Raw genomic sequence first — 19,731 nt, forward strand, 5'->3', positions numbered from 1 at the left:
AGTACTACTCTCCCAAACTTGGCATCACCTCTATACACCCACTCAAGTGTGCAATGTTTGACAAAAGTCAGTGGGTTGCTCCACGTTGCTGCTTTTGAGATCTTGGATACTGGCACATTCCTGAAGACACCCTCCATCAAGGCACAGGCAGTATTTTGATGTGTGAAGGGAAAGGCTCACAAACTAGCTGGTAACAGTGGAGATCCCAGAAGGTCTCTAAGTAGATCATGCAGTGTATGAGATGGCTTGGCCTTTCGACAAGCTAAATATATACATAAAAAAACCAACAACCCAGGGAGACGGTCTACAACATTTAATCCTGTCAAAGTAATACAGCAAGCCTCCAGAAATGTCCAAAGTATGCAGCTTCTCTCTTGGCATTGAGTGTGGCTTCAGGAAGACAACTCATAGGTTAATTGGCTGATTTAGGTGAAATGTCGAGACTACCTACCTTAAGGATGAACTTATGGTGCTAGGGTTCTGAATTCTCAGAACCACTTTGTCCTTGTGAAAGGATAAAGGAGGCCTGGCCATAAAGATTTGGAGCATCCTCGCACTCCATGCTGTGGTGACAGCTACCAGAAAGACTCTCTTAGGAGTAAGGTGATGTACTGAACAATCCATGAGTATCTCTAATGGAGGCTCCATGAGTTTTAAGAGGACAACATGCGATCCCAAGGAGGAGCTGGGACTCCTGCAGGGGGTAAATATCCAAGAGGCCCTTGGGGAATCTCAATACCACTGGATATGAGAAGACTGCATATGACAGTATCAGAGCATGACATGCCAATATAGCTGCAAGGTAAGCTCTGAAACAACTAAATGCCAATCCAGCATGTTTCAAGTGCAATATGTAGTCAAGCATCTGTGGTACCATGGCCCCAACTGGATCCAGAATCTGCTGAATTGCCTATACAGAGAACCCTTTCCATTTGGAGGAGTAGGTATTCATAGGAGATGGTTTCTTATTATGCATGAGGATTTCTTTAACCTGTCAGGAACAGTCCCTGTCAGAAGTGCTCAACCAGCCAAATCCAAGCAATCAGATGCAATGACTGTAGGTCTGGGTGCAAGATCTGACTGTAGTTCTATGATACCGTGTCTGGACAGAGCAGAAGATGGATGGGAGATAAAATGGACATTTGCAATAAGTAAGACAGCCAAAATTGCCTCAGCCAGTCGGGAGCTATTAAGTTCAGTATGGCCTTGTCCTCTCTGATTTTGGATATTAATCTGGACATCAAGGGAATGGAGGGAAAGGTGTTTCGTAGGCTCAGACCACTGTAGAAAGAAGGTGTCTGTTAAGAAGCCCAGTCCCATACCCCCTCTTGAACAGAAGTTCAGGCACTTGGTAATATTTCCTATTGTGAACAGATCTATTGTGGGAATCCCCCAATGGTGAAATATCAGTGCTATGATGGAGGTCTGCAGTGACCACTTGTGACTGCTTGCTGTGTGCTGCCTAAGAAGCCTCTCAGGCTTTAGCGGGCTACTGAAAGGTTTAAAGCCAATGGGATTACCCAGTGGAGATGACATCCAGTCCACAGCTTGATGGCCTCCTGGCAGAGAGGGGATGACCGAGCACCTCCTTGCTTCTTTACATAGTGTATTGTGGATATATTGTCTGTCAAGATCTGCAACATGGAGTCCTGCAGAACAAGCTGGAATGCCATGCAGGCCAGCTAGAAGCCCTGAGCTCCAGGATGTTCACATGCAATTTCAAACCAGATCCCTTGCATATGCAGATGGCACCCCAACCTGTACCTTAGGTGTCTGTGATGAGTTTTATTGTCAGGGAGGGGATCAAGAAGGAAACCCTCTTCTATATGTTTCCAGCCACCAACTGAGTTCTCATAGAATCTGGGGTGGGACCAGGACTCTCTTGCTCATGTGATGCTTTGACGGGGAGTATGCAAACCTCACCCATAACTGCAAGGACCACAGGTGAAGTCTGGCAAGCAGTGTCACATACGTGCATGCTGTCATATGGTCCAACAGTCCTAAGCATATACACACCAACCTTGTTAAAGTAAATTTTAGCTCATTTGTTATGGACTGAAGAGACCATAAGATGTCCTCTTGGAGGTAGGGATTTGCTGATCAAGAGCTAATCATGGTTCCTATGAACTCTATTGTCTGTTATGGGGTTAGAGACGATTTCTTGCAATTCACAAAGAATCCCAGTTGGGAAAACAAGGAAAGAACTGATATTGTAGTCTCCTACTTGGACCTTCCTCTGCTCATTCAGATATGGATAGACATGGATACCTTTTCTCCTTAAATGCACTACTATCGCTGCCAGACATTTTGTGAATACTCTTGGTGCCATGGACAGACCTGTACTGGTAATAGTTGGGCCCTACTGTGAGTCTCAAGTACTTCCTGTGGGATGAGTGGATAGCTCTATGGAAGTACACATCCAGTAAGTCAAGAGCTACAAACCAGTCCTGAGCCACAAGAAATGGAATGATGGATGCAAGTATTACCATCCTGAATCTGAGGTGCCATATATATTTGTTCAATCTCCTCTGATCTAGGATAGGACAAAGACCCCCTTTTTTCTTCGAAATGAGAAAAAACAGAGTAGAAGCCTCTTCCCCTGAATTCTGAGGGCCCTTGCTCTATGGCTCCTACATGAAGCAATAAGGCCAATTCTGCTTGTAATAGGCTCTCATGAGAAGGATTCCCGAAGAGGGATGGGGAAGGTAGCGCAGGGGGCAAGGAGTAGAAATATATAGGGTAGCCAGGGGTGATGATCTCTAGCACCATCTGTCCAATGTTATGACAGACTTGACAGTACCTATCTGCCTTTTTAGAAGTAGGTGCCACAGATGATTGGGTCTACTATAATTTTTTTGCTGGCTCCAACAGCCCCTCATTAATTGGCATGGCACGCCTTTCAGGCAAGCAAGAGTACAAAATATCCAGTAGCTTGTGTGAGTCTTCCTGCTCTACCTCCATGGAGATTTCCAATATGTAATGCAGCAGTTACTGAAATGTTTCCCAATCATACGGCTGAGTGGAAGTGGAGGGACCTACTGCCTAATCTGGTAAGGAAGACTAGACCACTGCTGGGATCAAGTGCTCTACTGTCTGCAGGTGTTCTTCCTCATCTTCCTGTGCTATACTGTGAGTCTGTACCATCAGCGCCCCTTGAGCACTCTATGAAGTTTCATACGGGAATGAGATCTAAGTCTACAAGGGGTAGTGGAGATAGTTTTTCTTGCTGGTTGCATACCCCAAAGGGCCCAAGATTGCACATTGTAGGAGTAAGAGGCTGGGGGCCATGGGGTTGGATATCAAGGTGAGTGCTCTCCCTGAGATCCCATAGGTGTACATCTACAACTTCTAGATTCCCTGTTAGACCAGCAAAGGTCATATGAATAGAAAAGAGAAGAGTGGCTGGGGGATACCCTCCCTACTATGCTCAAAAGGGGAGAAAGAAAATGAGTACTCCTCCTCTACCCTAACCAGAGTTTTGGGGTGAGCTTGAGTCTTCCCCACCACTGCAGCTGAAGAGTTGACTGGTACTGTAGCAATACTGGTAGTCAATACCAAAATACAGAGGGCACTCTTACAGCTGAGAATACTATGGTGACTCAGGCTTCATGATCACTGCAAGATCACGTGACACCACAAATAACTTCAGTGCCAAGAAAGTCAGTGCTGGGAGCATCTGTACTATAGGGGTCAGTAGCAGATTCAGAGGTGACAGGTCATTGACATCTCATGCATCGAGAGTCAGTACCAGGTGAAATGCAGACCACTGCCTGAGACAGTACCATGTGTGCTCAGCAACTGGGTTTTATCAGGGTGTCAGAGAAACCTAATTTGGACCATGAACTACCCTTTGTCTTAATAGTCTGAGGAGATCTATGCTTCCTTTTACTAGGTCCCAAGAAGGGTATTTGAGGTCTGTGCTTGCTGTGGGAAAGATATTCCTTCCTACTGTATTCAGAAAACTGAAGCATTGACTGAGGAAGCCTGTTCAGGCCAGAGAGGCCCTTTTCTCTCCAGTTCTAAGGAGGCGCTATCTGAGAGCTTCAGGAAAAAATGTTTAAGGTGGACCTTTCTCACCTTCTGTGTCCTCTTGGAGAAGGAGCAACAGATTGAGCATCTATCACCTTGAGTGCGAATCATTAAGCGGACTAGCTGAATCATAGGAGGAGCAAGTTTTGAACCCTTGGGACTTCCTTTCTATCACAGCAATTAAATCCTGGTACTGGGGAAGTCCCTAACTTTAATAAGAGGGTTTTGTTTGTTTGTTATATATAGCCACTAAGTGTAAAAAAGACACTACGCTAACTATACAAATATTACTCTCTTTCTCTCTCTATATATATAATTACACACATGATCAGTAAAGTCACACAGTGTGCAGAGAAGCAGATTCTGCAGGGGTTCTGTCTTGCAGCCACGGGCAGTAAGAAGGAGCTGAGGGACAGCTGGGCCTACTCTGTCCTTTATCTCTGGCGGTGGATAAGGGGAGAAGAGGGAAGAGAGGCATGAGGACATCCAGGGCACAGGCATGGCCCTCATGGACATTGCTAGCCAAAAGAGTCAGACCCCATATGCATGGGTCACATGAGCGCTGGAAGTGGAATACATGAGGAGAATCACTCGAAAAAGAATGAACCTGATGTGTCAGAAGATGCTGTTTTCTAACAGGGTGGATTGATTTAAAACAAAGTAATTTAAATTACTGATTTTAATCACAATTTAAATCAGCAAGCAGAAAATGCTGATTTAAAACATTCAAATAATTTATTTTCCTAAAGAAAAGTTGGTTTCATTGGTTGGTAACCACAAAACCAAGTTGAATTACAACTAAAGATAGCCTTTACACTAAATTTGGAGCATCTTTTAGTTTTTGCTACCCAGGAGGATACAGTATATCTAGACACATTTATTTAAGTAATTATATAGCTTAACTTAGATTTATTAAGATTCTTAACTTTTACATATTTTACTACGTTAGAAATTGGTGAATTATGCATTTCTTATTTACTAGATTATTATTATGTTTTTACATGTGATTTGTGCCAATCTCTATTTGGATGGAAATTCAAATGCATTTAAAAATACAAAAAATAGAATTTTATTTTTAAAATAAAACTATTTTAAATGTGCAGGATACAAATGAAAGAAAAATATTTAGCATAAAGTTTAGCAAAACATGTTTTAAATTTAAAACTAACTGATTTATTAAACAAAGGAAGCATTATCTGTAGTTAGTCAACTGATCTGATTGTTTCTGGTCATCACGTCCTTCAAGATGTTATAACTAGTAGATCTCATCCTCTCACACCTAGTTTTTATTCATAGATTGGAGGAAAAGCTTTCCTGATTTTTCAAGTCCCATCTGGTTTCTTAACTCTGAATTAACTAATCACTGAACTGAACTAGTTGAATAAACTGAAATAAAAAAATATTCTCTCTTCACCTGCAGAAGAGGCTACTACTGTCAACAGCTGGTTTTGCACTCCAACAAATTCTGGTTCAAGTTGCTTAGCCAGAGACATCCACTAGTTTAGTAGTTTGACTTTCTTTAATACTGTACTTCGGAGCAAAAATGTACTCATTATTTTTTAAATTTAATTTAAATGACTTTAATAGATTATAATAACTTTGGGCCTTAACATATATTGTCAGTTTCAAATTTAATTTTAAATAGGTTTATTTAAATAAACAAACTGTATTTAATTTAAATTTTAAATATCAGATTATTTTTTACTTTAAATAAAATTGATTTTTATCCACCCTGCTTCCTAAGTAAGCATGTTTGTTCATACTGCTAATATCATTCAGCAGATGACATAATGGGGAATAAGAGCAAACACCATAAAACCAAATATTTGCTCAAAAAAGGGCTCTCTTCAATGAGTCAAATCCAAGCAGGTCTGTATTGGGGTGGTTATAACACTTGTCTTGTAGCTTAAGGTCTACAAGTTTCACACATTAAGTACAAGGAAATGGGTCAATTTTTTAAGCCAACAGCATTTCACAACCTGTTTTTTTGCCCCAAGAGATCAGCAGTATCACCCCTTGAAAAGGGCACTTTCCCTGTATATAAACTCTTACACATGAACAAAAGAGAAACATATTGCAAACAGGAGTAGGATTGGAATGGCTTACAATGGCTCAGCCTGGTGGCTGCATCTTGTTATTATATTGTGCTTTTATTTAAAAATACTTATACTCTAATACTTATGGGTGTGAAGAAAATCTTCAAAATGTGAACTGCAAGCAACTGATGCAGCAATTTCTGCCTCAGTTTTCAGAAAGCCTGAAACAATAGCTCTGAGAGGGATGAACTGCCCCTATTTGTTTATAGGAGAAGACAACTCTGACACCTAATGATGGCATTTAAATATCAGTCTTGTTAACTATGCCACTGTTGATCAAAGCACTCAAGAAAGAGGGGCAGTCAAATTATGAATGATTTACGATAAGAGGTATATGATTTTGGCATCATGAATGGATGGAGCTTGAGTTGTGAGCAGAATACGAGAGATTACTGCCACTTATATTTTTCAAATCTGATTCCTGATTGCAGGTATTGTTTCATGCCACCAACATTTTCTAAGGAATTTCAAAGTTCAAACTCCTCCCAGGTGCAACCGAAAGCCACACAGATACAACTGGAGCAAGAGAGTCTTTAAAACAATAATATTTTAATTTGTTCTTGTCTTTAAATGCAATCCTCCTTGCAGCTCACCCACTATAATTTTTATTTCATCCACTTCCCGAAATCTGCAATCATCCCTAATTATGTCAGTTATAGACTTATAGTTAGCCTAGTTATGGGACTAAAAGAAAACAAACATCACTGCCTAACACTAATTGTGCTCAATAATAATAAATTATAATCTAGTGCTTTTTTTAGTAGATCTCAAAGTGCTTTACAAAGGAACATCATTATTATTACAAGAAAATTGAGGCAGAAAGAGGTGAGGTGACTTGCCCTGGGTCACATGCCAGCAGGCCAGGACCAAACTGGGAATAGAACTGAGCTCTCCTGAGTCCCAGTCTAGTGCTCTATCAACATTGCCTCTCTGTCTAAGGTACATGTGTTATCAATTCTGCTGCCACACAGACCTAGGGGAGAGAGGCTGGTGGCTCACTCCTCTTCACCAGAAATAGCAGGACACCTCTTAGCCAACCTTGTCGCCTACACTGCTGAACACTGGCCTCTGTCCTAGGGAGTCTCATTTTAGTTGTATTAAACTTAAAATAATAGTCTCTCCATCCAACCATGTAGCCTCTTATGCAATTAATAAGTAAATCTTTGCTCTCTTTTATCCCACATGGACAGAACAGTATTAGTAAGTCATGCTCCTTTCGTTTTCAAGAGGAGTTACTTTCTCACTGAAGATGAAAAGTACACCAGCAAAGAAGCAGTCCTGAGGCCAGCGGACATGGATAAATAGTTCTACTGAAAGCATAGCAAGGATTCTCTTTAGCTTTCTCACTTAGAAGCCACTCTTCCAACACCCTGCATCATTAATATAGAGCAGAATGACACCATCACAAAGTAATTTGCTCAAGTTCCACATCCAGGACTAACCTCCACAATGCTTTTAGCCACAGGCTGTCTTTTCCGTCGTAATTCATTGGCCTCTCTCTCCATAAAACACAGGGGGACTTTCCCAACTAGAATCTGGGAGCTGTTGTTCTCTGGAAATGATAATTCAAGGCCTACTTCCTCCAGGCTTTTGTGGCAGCACCTGAGAAGAAAACCTCAGAAATGAGAAACTGAAGCACCCTCTTCCACACACCTACAGGATCAGTCACAGAGCTGGACACTTCTGCACTCCCCACACAGAAGCTTCCCATCTCCTCCACCCATATAATGGCATCTCAGGATTTCCCAGCAATGCTTCTCTTTCAGTCCACATTTCTCTCCATTAAATTTGTGCAGAATGCTGGCTCCATGGTTCTGAGACCCCAGGAGTTCGCTTTACTGCACAATAGGAAGCTGTACACTTTTCCCCATGTCTGCAGGTCTCTTTTCTTAAGATACACACAGGAAGTTCAGGTAACAGTGACCACAATATATTATATACATGCAATGCAATATTATGATGGGGTATTCACCCCCACACTAGCCTGGAAAGGGTTAATGAGGCTGAGAAGAGACATTTAACCTGATAGGCCATGCCTGAGGGAAATTAGGTTTGCTAAGGCCTGGGCTACACCAGGAAATTAGATCAATATAACTATGTTGCTCAGGGGTGTGAAAAATCCACACCTCTGAATGATATAGTTAAAAAGGACCTAATTCCCTGTGTAGACGCTGCTAAGTCGAAAGAAGAATTCTCCCATCAATCTAGGTATCATCTCTCGGGGAGATGAAGTAGCTACAGTGATGGGAGAAGCCCTCCCATCGGCATAGCTAGCATCTTCACTGGAATGCTACAGCAGCGCTGCTGCAGTGTTTTAAGTGTAGACAAGCCTTAAGCAATGCCTGATTGATGATGGAGCCCTACTAAGAGGGAACAGGTGGTGCTAGTATAAAGGTAGGAAGTTGGTAGCAAAAAAGGGTTGCAGTGAGGAAGCCTGCAGTCACTCCCTAGGCATTAGAGAGGGAAAAGAGGAAACCCAGGGAGATAGTAGAAACCCTGGGGATCCACGCTCTGAAGGAAGAGTTTATCCAGAAGGGTGGTGGAGTAAGCCTGAGAGATGCAGAGTAGGACAAGGCTCAGGGAAATAGTAGCAAGGTGGGATGTTGTAGACCTTGGCTGTTGATTAGAGGGTCCCTGACCTGGAACCCAGAATAGAGGGCAGGCCCGGATTCCCCTACCAGCCACTGGGGAAGTGGTACAGTCCAGGCAGAGAATGGAAAGACTACCAGGTAGTAATGAGAACAAGTGAGGAGATAACGATATTTGCAGGAAGTTTAAGGATTTCCTTGCATCAGTCTTCACCACAGAGTGTTCTGAGATATCTACCCCAGACCTACTCTTTTCAAGTAATAAAAATGCTTGAGATGCCAAGAGAGGAGTTACTGAAACAAGCTAATAAATTAAAGAGCAACAAGTCACTGGTATCAGACAGCATACACCCAAGAGTTCTGCAGGAGCTTACGAATCAAATGGCTGAAATACGCAAAAATATGTGCTCATTATAATGAGCTATTATAGCAGTGGAATGGTAGGCAGCAAGAAGCTTACTTATCCTTAAAAAAAGATGCTAGGGATGATCCTGAGAATCACAGAACTGAGTCTTACCAGATATACCAAAAAACAGAATTGTACAACTCCAAGATGATCATATGATGGGAAAAAACAAGTAGGGCTTCCACAAAAGAAAACTGTGCCTCTCTAATCTACTACAATTCTTTAAGCATGTAAGCAAAATAGTAGATAAAATAAAACTGGTTGACAGAATTTATATGGGCTTTCCAAAAGTCTTTGACAGTCCCTCACAAAAGGCTAAAAACATATTAAGTGGCTATAGGGTGAGACAAAGTTTTGTCATGGGTTAGAAAAAGACAAAGACAGAAAAAAACAGCATATTAATAAAAACTCAGTTTTTAATTTGACACAAGTTTGCACTAGAACAAACATTTTATTAATGAACTGGAAAAAAAAGATAAGTAGCCAAATCTTCATAAGATACAAAATTATTTAAATTAGTTGGGACTAGAACAGACTGTGTGGAACTTCAGAGGAAAATGGGCAGCATTATGGGAGGTGACATTCAAATGACAAATGCACACACCTTAGGAACAATAATTTGATATATTCAAATACTTTGTTAAATTAATTGCAACCACTAAGGAAAAAGACCAGGATGTCATTGTAACTGCTCAATGTGTAGAGGCAGCCAAAAAAGCACACAAAATGGTAGGGTGTAAAAAGTATGAGAGAAAATAATATGGAAATATTGTAATGTCTGTGACATTCTGTACCCCAAAGCAACACGCTGGCACCCCCATATTTACCACGGTTATATGATTATGATATGTTTTGTACAAAGTATGCCTTCTGAGGTATCATTTTAAAAGTCTTGATCTGTTGAACATTAATATCCTGTTGGATTGTATGAGCTATAATTGTATGTGAAGTTATGAAATTTGCTATATGTGTGTTACTGAAATATGTTGCAAGGTTGGGAACAACCAGCCTTTCAGATAAAACAAAGGAACAGCCAGATATTGATGATGGCCCATTAAGGGGAATACACACTCACAAGGACTATCCCAGGAACCATATACAATGGAGACTTCTCAGAGATAGCACATAGACAATGGACACTGCTTGACTCAGCAAAAGATCTTTTCAGCAAGCTGGAATAAGCTATAAAAGAGGGAAGTGACATCATCGCTTGGCCTCACTCCCCCCACAACTCAACACCTGGAAACATGCCTGGAGAACAAAGATTTTGAATTGGGGAGATGGTTCCAGACTGGGAAGGAGAATCCCAGCTTTGTGTATTAAGGAACCGTACTGTCAGGATGAGACGCTTCTTGATTCAAATCCTGTCTAGTCTACAGAACTCAGATTGCGATCCTACTTTTATTTTTTAGGTGACCAACTTTGGTCTGTTTTCAGAATGGTAGCTGTGTTAGTCTGTATCAGCAAAAACAACAAGGAGTCCTTGTGGCACCTTAGAGACTAACAAATTCTATTTGGGCATAAGCTTTCATGGGCTAGAACCCACTTCATCAGATGCATGGAGTGGAAAATACAGTAGCAGGTATATATACATAGTACATGAAAAGATGGGAGTTGCCTTACCAAGCGGGGGGTCAGTCTAACTAATGAGACAATTCAATTAATAGTAGAATACCAAGGGAGGAAAAATTACTTTTGTAGTGGTAATGATGGTGGCCCATTGCAAACAGTTGACAAGAAGGTGGGAGTAACGGTATGGGGAAATTAGTTTTTGTAATGACCCATCCACCCCCAGTCTTTATTCAGGCCTAATTTGATGGTGTCCAGTTTGCAAGTTAATTCCAGTTCTGCAGTTTCACGCTGAAGTCTGTTTTTGAAGTTTTTTTTGTTGAAGAATTGTCACTTTTAAGTCTGTCAGTGAGTGACCAGGGAGATTGAAGTGTTCTACTGGTTTTTGAATGTTATAATTCCTGATGTCAGATATATGTCCATTTATTTTTTACTACTTATAATCACTTAAAATCTATCTTTCTGTAGTTAATAAATCTGTTTTATATTTTACCTAAACCAGTGGGTTTTGCTTGAAGTGTTTGGGAAATCTGCTCAGAAACAAGAGCTGGTGCATTCCCTCTCCACACTGACGGAGAGGCGGACTGGGGAACACACTTGCACTGGTCAGGCTTCTGACCAGGGCAAGGCGGTACAGTTCTGGGGTCTTAGGCTGGGGAGCTGTGGGGAAATGGCTGGAGCCTCTCTATTGTTGGTTCATGAGTGACTGGTGAAGGCATTCATGTAACTCAGTTGGATGTCTCCCTGCCTGGGGATGTCTGTGCAAGTACAGTAGGAGGAGTTTGCAGCTTGCCACAGCATCACAGTGTGAGAGGGAGCCCAGGTTGGTGAGACAGAGGACTCAGTGGTACCTCAGTTCCAGGTTGCACCCTGGGGAACCCGTCACAATGTCATTGTATAAATCGATGTGATATCCTCACCTGGAATAGTATGTTCAGTTCTGGTCACCCTACCTCAAAGAATATAGAAAAGAAATAGAAGAGATTCAGAGATGGGTGACAAAAATTATTAATGGTCCAGAAAGACTTCCCTATGAAGAAAGATTAAGAATATTAGGACTGTTTAGAGAGGAGATGGCAGAGGCATACAAAATAATGAACAGGGAAAAAGAAAGTAAATCGGGTGCTCCTATTTACCCTCTTTCTTAATCTTCCTCTATGGACAGGTTATGCCATGGTTATCCATTAAGTAATTTCTTGCACCTGCCTCTGAAGCATTTGGCACTGGCCACTGTCAGGGAGAATGCTGAATTGGATGGACTACCAATATGATCTAGTACAGATATTCCTATGTTTCTAATGAGTCCACACAAGAAGGGCAGAAAAGTACCCATTACCAAACAAGCCTACTCTGAGCACAAAAGGAGAGAACACCTTGTAACTGTAAATACCCACCCCACTTGAGTTCCTGCTCAGAGCGAGAGCTGAGATTTCGGAATAAACCTCTGCTAGATAAATGTAACTACTCAAAACCAAATCTGCAGCTAATAAAAATTCTTGTATGGGACGGAAGAATTCCTGACAGTAGCCAATCCCCTATTCCAAAACATTTGAGAGACGATGTTCACTTCTTATTCCATGTAGTGATTTTGGTTTCTGACACCCAAGGGCAGAGAGACTCTTCTTTTCTAACAATTCATCATACAAACTTCCCATACCCCTCTATTCTCTTCTCCTCACACTATAGTTATTGGAACTCACTCAGTGTGCACCCAAAGCAGAATGAAAGCAACTCCAGTAATGGCTGTGGTATCTAAAACAGCACACAGAAATTACATTCTCCTATTCACTGGAATCCCACCCAAGATATTGGAGCCATCAACCATTACTAACCGTAAGAGTCTTCTCTGCTCCTCTGTTACCTCAATCTCCAGTGGGGGACAGATGGTGGAGGACAGCAATTTCTTCTTGCCAGATTCTTCACGCTGCTTCTCATAGGAATCTGTGGGTAGAAAAATTACAAATACTGTTCTTAAAATGAGTACTTGTGGCACCTTAGAGACTAACCAATTTATTTGAGCGTAAGCTTTCGTGAGCTACAGCTCACTTCATCGGATGCATTCAGTGGAAAGATTTATATACATAGAGAACATGAAACAATGGGTGTTACCATACACACTGTAATGAGAGTGATCACTTAAGGTGAGATATTACTAGCAGGAGAGCACGGTGGGGGGGGAGGAGGGGGGGAACCTTTTGCCACAAGTACTCCTTTTCTTTCTGCGAAGAAAAAGCTACTCTGAAACCTGTTCTTAAAATGTACATGCAGGCTTTATCCTCAATGGCCCTATGGCTTGGCATGTAGACCTTCGTGCTTGAATTAAGACGCGACCACAGGACTCTTCCTTCTGGGACTCATGGGGCACAGCGATAGTCATGGAAAAGACAATCATTGTCTAGGGAGTATGATTAATTCCATACTTGGATCCCCCCTCAGTGTTAAAAAGGAGTTATCCTACATAGCAAAGGTTATTACAAGAGTTAGCTCAACTCATGGAATGGCCACTTGAATTGAACTGAATTGAAACATCTAAAATAAGTGCATTGTGTCATGACCCTGCAGGTCTCAAACCTTGCTGGGTCTGCAGGTTTCCTGGTCAGTTGATGCCTCCCTGCTCTCACCCAGTGGCTTGTTACTAACCAACCCAGCAGAGAAATAATGAAGCCTGAAGTTACATCAGGAAGGTTTCCCTTGGGCTTTGACTGGAGGAACACCAGTACTTCTGATTGGCCAGGGCTTCTATGTAAATACAAAGAGAGGCACAGGAAGATGTTTGCACAACTGGGCTCTATGTGGCTGCTGTTTGGATGCCTCACCCAGCTTTATAGACTCTGATCTGCGTGATTACCAGTATCCTGACCTTGGCCTGAGTCCTGGTGATCCTAATAGTGTCTGATCTTGTCTGGATTAGTTCAACCTAGTGCCTGTCTGATGCCCCATAACCTAGGACAAGAACCTCCTGAACCAAGCTGCTAACCACTAGATACGGGCTACCTAAGTCTGGGCCCTGACACACAGTCTCCATTTGAATACCATTCATTAGCCATTTCCCTCAATCCCAGAGGGGCTCTCAGTCTTTAGCTGTTTTCACCAGTAAGCCAAAAGGAGCAATGTTTCTTTCCTGGAATCCTGTTTGCAGGGACTGCATAGCCCTTTTTGATGAAAGAGAAGGCCAGTGATCTTTTAAGTGCTCAATGGATGGGCACTGTGTTTTACAGATCTATAACCAAAATTAGGCCGAACAAGAGAAAAGACTTTTATTCCTCTGCATACAGTTTCAGGTGACTAAATGTGGTGAATTTTAGGTTTCTCTTCTGATCATTGTGTTTAGTTAAACAAACAAAAACAACCCAGGCTCTTTATTCCATTATCCCATCCGTTAGTCCACACTGCTAAACCTCATAATCTTATTGACATTACCCCCATTTTCCTAATTTTATTCATCCTGCCTGTCTTGTTAGCCCCCCATTACACCAGACCTATTTCAATCTGAAAGCTCCTTGGGGCATGGATCATTCTATCTGTTTTGAAAGGCACCTAGTACTCCTTTGGGTGCCAGTACTACCAGATGCCTGTACGCCCAGTGATGAGCTGCCAAAATCTTAACAACTGGTTCCCTCCTCACCCCACGAGGGGGTTGTTGCCCACCCCCGCCCTCCGGGACTCCTGCCCCATCCAACCCCCTGCATTCCTTGACGCCCCGCCCCCCAAGACTCCTGCCCCATCCACCCCCTCCCCTGTCCCCTGACTGCCCCCAGAACCAGGCAGGAGGGTCTCGTGGGTCACCGTAGTGGGTGCCCACGCCACCCCTAAGAGCCAGAGGGACCTGCTGGGGGACGATGTGGGGAGTCCCGGAAGTGCTTACCTGGGGCACCTCCTAGGAAGCATCCGGCAGGTCCCTCTGGCTCCTAGGGGTGGGGGAGTGTAGCTAGGGGGGGAGCAGGGCGGAGTGGCCACTCCCCCCACTGATCACATCAAAAGTGGCGCCTTAGGTGCCGACTCTGTGGGTGCTCCAGGGCTGGAGCACCCACGGGGAAAATTTGGTGGGTGCAGAGCACCCACTGGCAGCTCCCCACCCAGCCCCAGCTCACCTCTGCTCCGCCTCCTCCCCTGAACGCACTGCCCCGCTCCGCTTCTCCGCGTTCCCCCCTTACCCTGGCTTCCCGCGAATCAGCTGTTTGGCAGGAAGCCTGGGAGGGCTGAGAAGTGGGCAGTGGCTTCCCGTTCAGGCCGAGGGTGGCGGAGGTGAGCTGGGGCGGGGAGCGGTTCCCCTGCGCACACTCCCCCCCCCCCAGGTTACCTGCTGTGGCGCAGGTGGCCCTCCTTGCGCCCCCCCCCGCCCCAGCTCACCTCCGCCTCCCTGGGCCTGAGTGCGAAGCTGCCGCCTGCTTCTCAGCCTGCTCCGGCTTCCCACGCTAACAGCTGATTTGCGGGAAGCCCGGGGGGGGACGGGGGCGGAGAAGCAGAGCAGGGCGGCGCGTTCAGGGGAAGAGGTGGACGCGGAGTGGAGGTGAGCTGGGGCCGGGGCTGGGGCAGGGAGCTGCCGGTGGGTGCTCTGCCCCCACCAAATTTTCCCTTTGGGTGCTCCAGGGCTGGAGAACCCATGGAGTCAGCGCCTAAGGTGCCACTTTTGGCCGGTTAAATTTAGAAGCCCTTTTAGAACCGGTTGTCCCTCGCGGAACAACCAGTTCTAAAAGGGCTTCTAAATTTAACAACCGGTTCTAGTGAACTAGTGCGATCTGGATCCAGCTCACCACTGCCCATACAGGTCAATGACATGGGAAAGATGGAGGATCATACTGGATCCCTGGACCCCGTGAGGAAATTTATATTTAAAATAATTTTGTTAGCATGCTGTCTCATGGGGCCTTTTCTCCCTGGAGACTGTTCTCAGTTGCACTTTGCTAGGATGGTGAAGAGCTTTCTTTGGACATCTGAATCCTCACCTGCAATAAGTTGCTCCAAGCGGATACGCTCATGGGCTGCATGCTGATCCACCAACACCAGCAGATTTCCATCTAGAAGTGTAAGGGAGGAGGTTAACAACAGGCACCTTCATTTCAAACAACTGCACATGTTGGGAGAAGGAAGGAGCGTTGCCCATGTCTCACCAAGGTCAGATTTAGCAGCTGGGGATCAGTCTATTTAACAGAGCCAAGTTCAGGAGGAAGCTAGGTTAACAAAAAATAAAATAATGCAGAAATGAAATGTGAGGCTCCAGATGAGTCATTTAAACCTGGGGTGGCCAGAATGAAGTTCAAGGAGTTGTATGTATGATGATGTCACCAGCCAAATTCCTACTCCCTCTGTATTAAAGATGAGGTCAACTACAATCTGTTCAATTTTATTATGCAGATTAGATAAAAAACAAGAAGCTACTGGTTTGGAGAGCATTTTTGTGTAGCTCAAGCTAGTTTCAATACAAAAGATGAAATGCATCCATTAACTGAAAATGAAGTCCAATACCTTTTGGTAATGTGAAATATAATGTGTTTATCTATAGCAGCACTAATCACCACAGCATCTAAGGAGCACCATGAACAAAGTCCTTTAGCAATCTCCAAAACAGAGAGAGAGAAAAATCTAGGAAATTCCAAGTGAAGGCCAACACTCTCCTTAATTCATAACATGCCTTTTTCTCCTGTCTCGCAACAGCAGAAGATAAAGACACAGTCCTGGCATTTGCTTTTGGTTTCCTGGCTTTTGTCAGATCCAAGTTAGAGCCTTAATATTACTGAAACAGAGATTTTGCATTGTTATTTTGCATTTAGCATCACAGAACTATCAGACCAAAAGAATACATCCCTGAAAAAAATTACATCTTCTGAACATCTTTCAGAATGCCAGGACAGTGTCCTATCTGTACTGAAACTACATGAGGGCTAGCTCAACCTAATCAATACTAATGGGCATTCTTACCTGCATTTGCATTCACTTCACTCCTAGTGTTGATTAAACAAGCAATAAATTTATTGTCCACTTGGTGAAGAACCTGTAACATATTCAAAATGTTCATTATCCATTGGCAAAACCATTTTTAGAAGGGAAACATACAAAACTTTAGAAAGAAAAACTCCTCTCCCCACCAATAGTTAATATTGGAACCACTGGATGAGTTAAAGTGCAGTTCCACCTGAAAAAGTTAATGTAAAAATGAAACCCTCAGGTCTCTAGATCTCTTCCCCGGTGTTTCAGACAAACCTGTTGCCATTAGTGACAAATGTTTTACTCCCATTAGCCTTACAGAGGTAACAACTAAGAGAAAATGGACTGGATTCTAGTTCACCTTGTGCATCAATACTATCTTTTTACTAAGTCCCAACCACTTATACCTCTACAAAACCACATGAAGCAATGTGACTGCATGGATGTAAAGAATATAGTTTGGCCTGCAGAACTTGCATTAGATTAGATTTGAGAGAAGAAAAGAACCCAGATTGGCTCTCAGAGCCCAAAGGTAAAAGTGCAAAGTTGGCAGCATATTTATATTAATTTTAAAACGTATGAGCAAAACATTTGATACAGAAGCACTAAGATACAACTGGGTTTCATATTTACTGCACCATTTTTAGAGTCACTTTTCAGAGCAGAACCACACTTTAAAATAAATGTAAAAATCCTTACATGAGCTTTGGGATTGCTATTGAAACTGCTCAGCTGAAGGTCAGAATTTCTTCAGCAAATCTCTTTTGAAAATGTATGTCAAAGAATCGGAATTAACCAAATAGCTACAACTACAACTGCCTATCAAAATGTTATGTAGTGAAGTGCCAACGATAGTGCTGTAAGTTACAAGGCAGTGATAGCAGGGCTACTTCTTGACTTGACTAGCTTTAAACTCAAGAAAGTTGGGAACCACTCTGTAGGTAACTGTTTACAATCATCTAAGAGATGGTTTTGAGATGCATATATCTGTTGGTGTCTCTCTCACAAACCAATTATGCTTTTCTTTGCAAATTTAAAAGTATTATCTATTTAATTCCCAACGTCTTTTTCACCAAGCAGAAACATTGACAAATACTATTTGGCTAGTAGCAGTTGAAACATGGTGTTTACACAAAGCTGCTATCTGACTTATTATACCTGCATTGAATTAATCATCTCCTTGGTGAAACGATAGGGATATAAGATATTATGAATTTTCACAGCCAGACTCCCAGCCTGGCCACTGCTCACATCAACAGCAACCTGTGAAAAAGATCAATACAGATAATTTACAGGATGCAGATTTAACTACTGAGTTTAAAACCACAAAATCGAACTGCCAGCTTTGAATAAGGCTATTCTGGAAAGGGCTCCCTTTGTACTTAGTGCATTGGTTCCTCTAACAAGAAGAGAACTAGCTCAAAATACCATCTGGTAATCCCTCTGCTTCTCTCTCAGCACTTTCCCACACACTAAGAGCTATTTCATTAGACAATCTGACATTAGTTGTCAGCTGACATGTACACACTCAACCAGCTGAACATCCAGGAAGATGTATCATCTCAAAATGACTGTTACTACAGCAAATGTTCCAAATAATTGTTCCCCTTCAGAAACTCACCAGCAGGTGGTTTGCTCCTGCATCTCTATTGTACACAAGTGGAAATATTTGTATGCATACTGCACATCCTGACTGAAATTGTACACTTACTCACATTGATTAAAGATATTTCCCTGTGACTATAAAGGAAATCGCTCTAAAAGCTCCACAGATATAGGGTGCAACATTGTTTCTTCCTCACACATTATGGTCCTGCCAATGCTACAAACGTATTTAAATAACCCATATAATACATACAAGGGGGAGGGGAGTATTGCAAGGGACAGAATTTTATCCTAAGTCAAGTTGATTATTTTTGCATTGTAGACACAGCCCACAATAACACTTTGGTTTCCAAATAACACGAGGTACAGTATTCTTTAAGATCAGCTGTAATATCAATCACTTCCAATTTGCATAAACCCACAAAATGAACTCACATATAAACAATCTATAAAAATGTACCACAGACAAGCCCCTTGTTATATGTACAACAGAATAAATATACACAACAGTTATGGTATTTGCCATTTCAATTAAAAAAATCAACATAACAGAAGATTGAAATGGCTCCCACTGAAACACTAGAACATAAAAATACCCACCTCTGGGCAGCGAGCAAATACAGGATTGTCCCACTCTGAAAACAAGGACTGGAGAGACTCCCCATCAGCATCTAGGAGAGAATTTGTGTATAACATGGGGATTAAGAAAGCCTAGGAGTGCCAATAGAAGATGTACTCAGATTGTTCATTCCCACCAACCTGGGACCCTTTAGCTCACAATGTCTGGGTTTCTTTTCTTCTCTTTTTTGAATGAAAGCGAGAAAAAGAGACAAGAGAATGCTCCTTCCTATTGTCAGATGGGAGTAGGACTCTGGGCAGCTTCTCTGACTACACTATGCACTACAGAACAACCCAACAAAACCTGGAAAGGAAAAGATGGATAAACTCAGCCGCCCACTCCCTCTAGACAAAGCCACATACCAAAACATTGATTTCATCCTTTCTTGGGAAAGAGTCCCAAGGACTAAACTAATTTCTACACTCAGACTGGAATGTGAGGACAGACAAGGGGATTAGATAATTGCTCTTTAAACTATTAGCATGATTTTACAGAGAACTGGGAACATCATCTTGTAAATATAAACACTCTCTAATAGACTTCAACCCTGCAGGATTTTTTTCCAATTCCACATATGAGATGACTCACAGAGTCCCATTGTTAACAGACCTTGAGTAAGTCTGGGTTCCTGTCAGGACATCTGGCAGAGTTCTTTGGTTTGTTTTTCACTGTACTCTATGTCCTGGCAAAATGACCCTACCTCTGAAATCCTGGCTTGCCAGAATCCTCTCTTCCCGAGGTCTAGGAAGGAAGGGTAGAACAAGCTCACTTCTAAAAGGATGGCACCTGCACTGAAACCCTAAACACATAACAAAAATTTACTGCTGCAAATTTAACGGACACAAAGTTTCAAACATCTCTAGAGCCTCGTTCTTCATATTTTTATTAACTAAA

General features: G+C 42.6%; 1 protein-coding gene across 3 annotated transcripts in view; it reads right to left on the reverse strand.

Annotated features, from left to right (window-relative positions):
• Positions 1-19,731, reverse strand: part of MLH3 (mutL homolog 3) — a 37,524-nt gene that overhangs the window by 7,480 nt on the left and 10,313 nt on the right. The window contains exons 3-9 of one of the 3 annotated variants that reach the window (XM_048852230.2): positions 19,538-19,636; positions 18,819-18,889; positions 17,772-17,876; positions 16,608-16,680; positions 15,635-15,706; positions 12,521-12,629; positions 7,568-7,727 (exon numbers count right to left, since the gene is read on the reverse strand). In XM_048852230.2, the coding sequence (XP_048708187.2) occupies positions 7,568-7,727; positions 12,521-12,629; positions 15,635-15,706; positions 16,608-16,680; positions 17,772-17,876; positions 18,819-18,889; positions 19,538-19,636 (689 nt within the window). Of the gene's footprint in view, positions 1-7,567; positions 7,728-12,520; positions 12,630-15,634; positions 15,707-16,607; positions 16,681-17,771; positions 17,877-18,818; positions 18,890-18,977; positions 19,253-19,537; positions 19,637-19,731 lie in introns of those variants that run through there. The other 2 variants (XM_048852233.2, XM_048852231.2) reach the window with 2 other exon arrangements.

Source organism: Caretta caretta, chromosome 6, assembly GCF_965140235.1.
Source record: "Caretta caretta isolate rCarCar2 chromosome 6, rCarCar1.hap1, whole genome shotgun sequence".
Classification (NCBI taxonomy): domain Eukaryota; kingdom Metazoa; phylum Chordata; order Testudines; family Cheloniidae; genus Caretta; species Caretta caretta.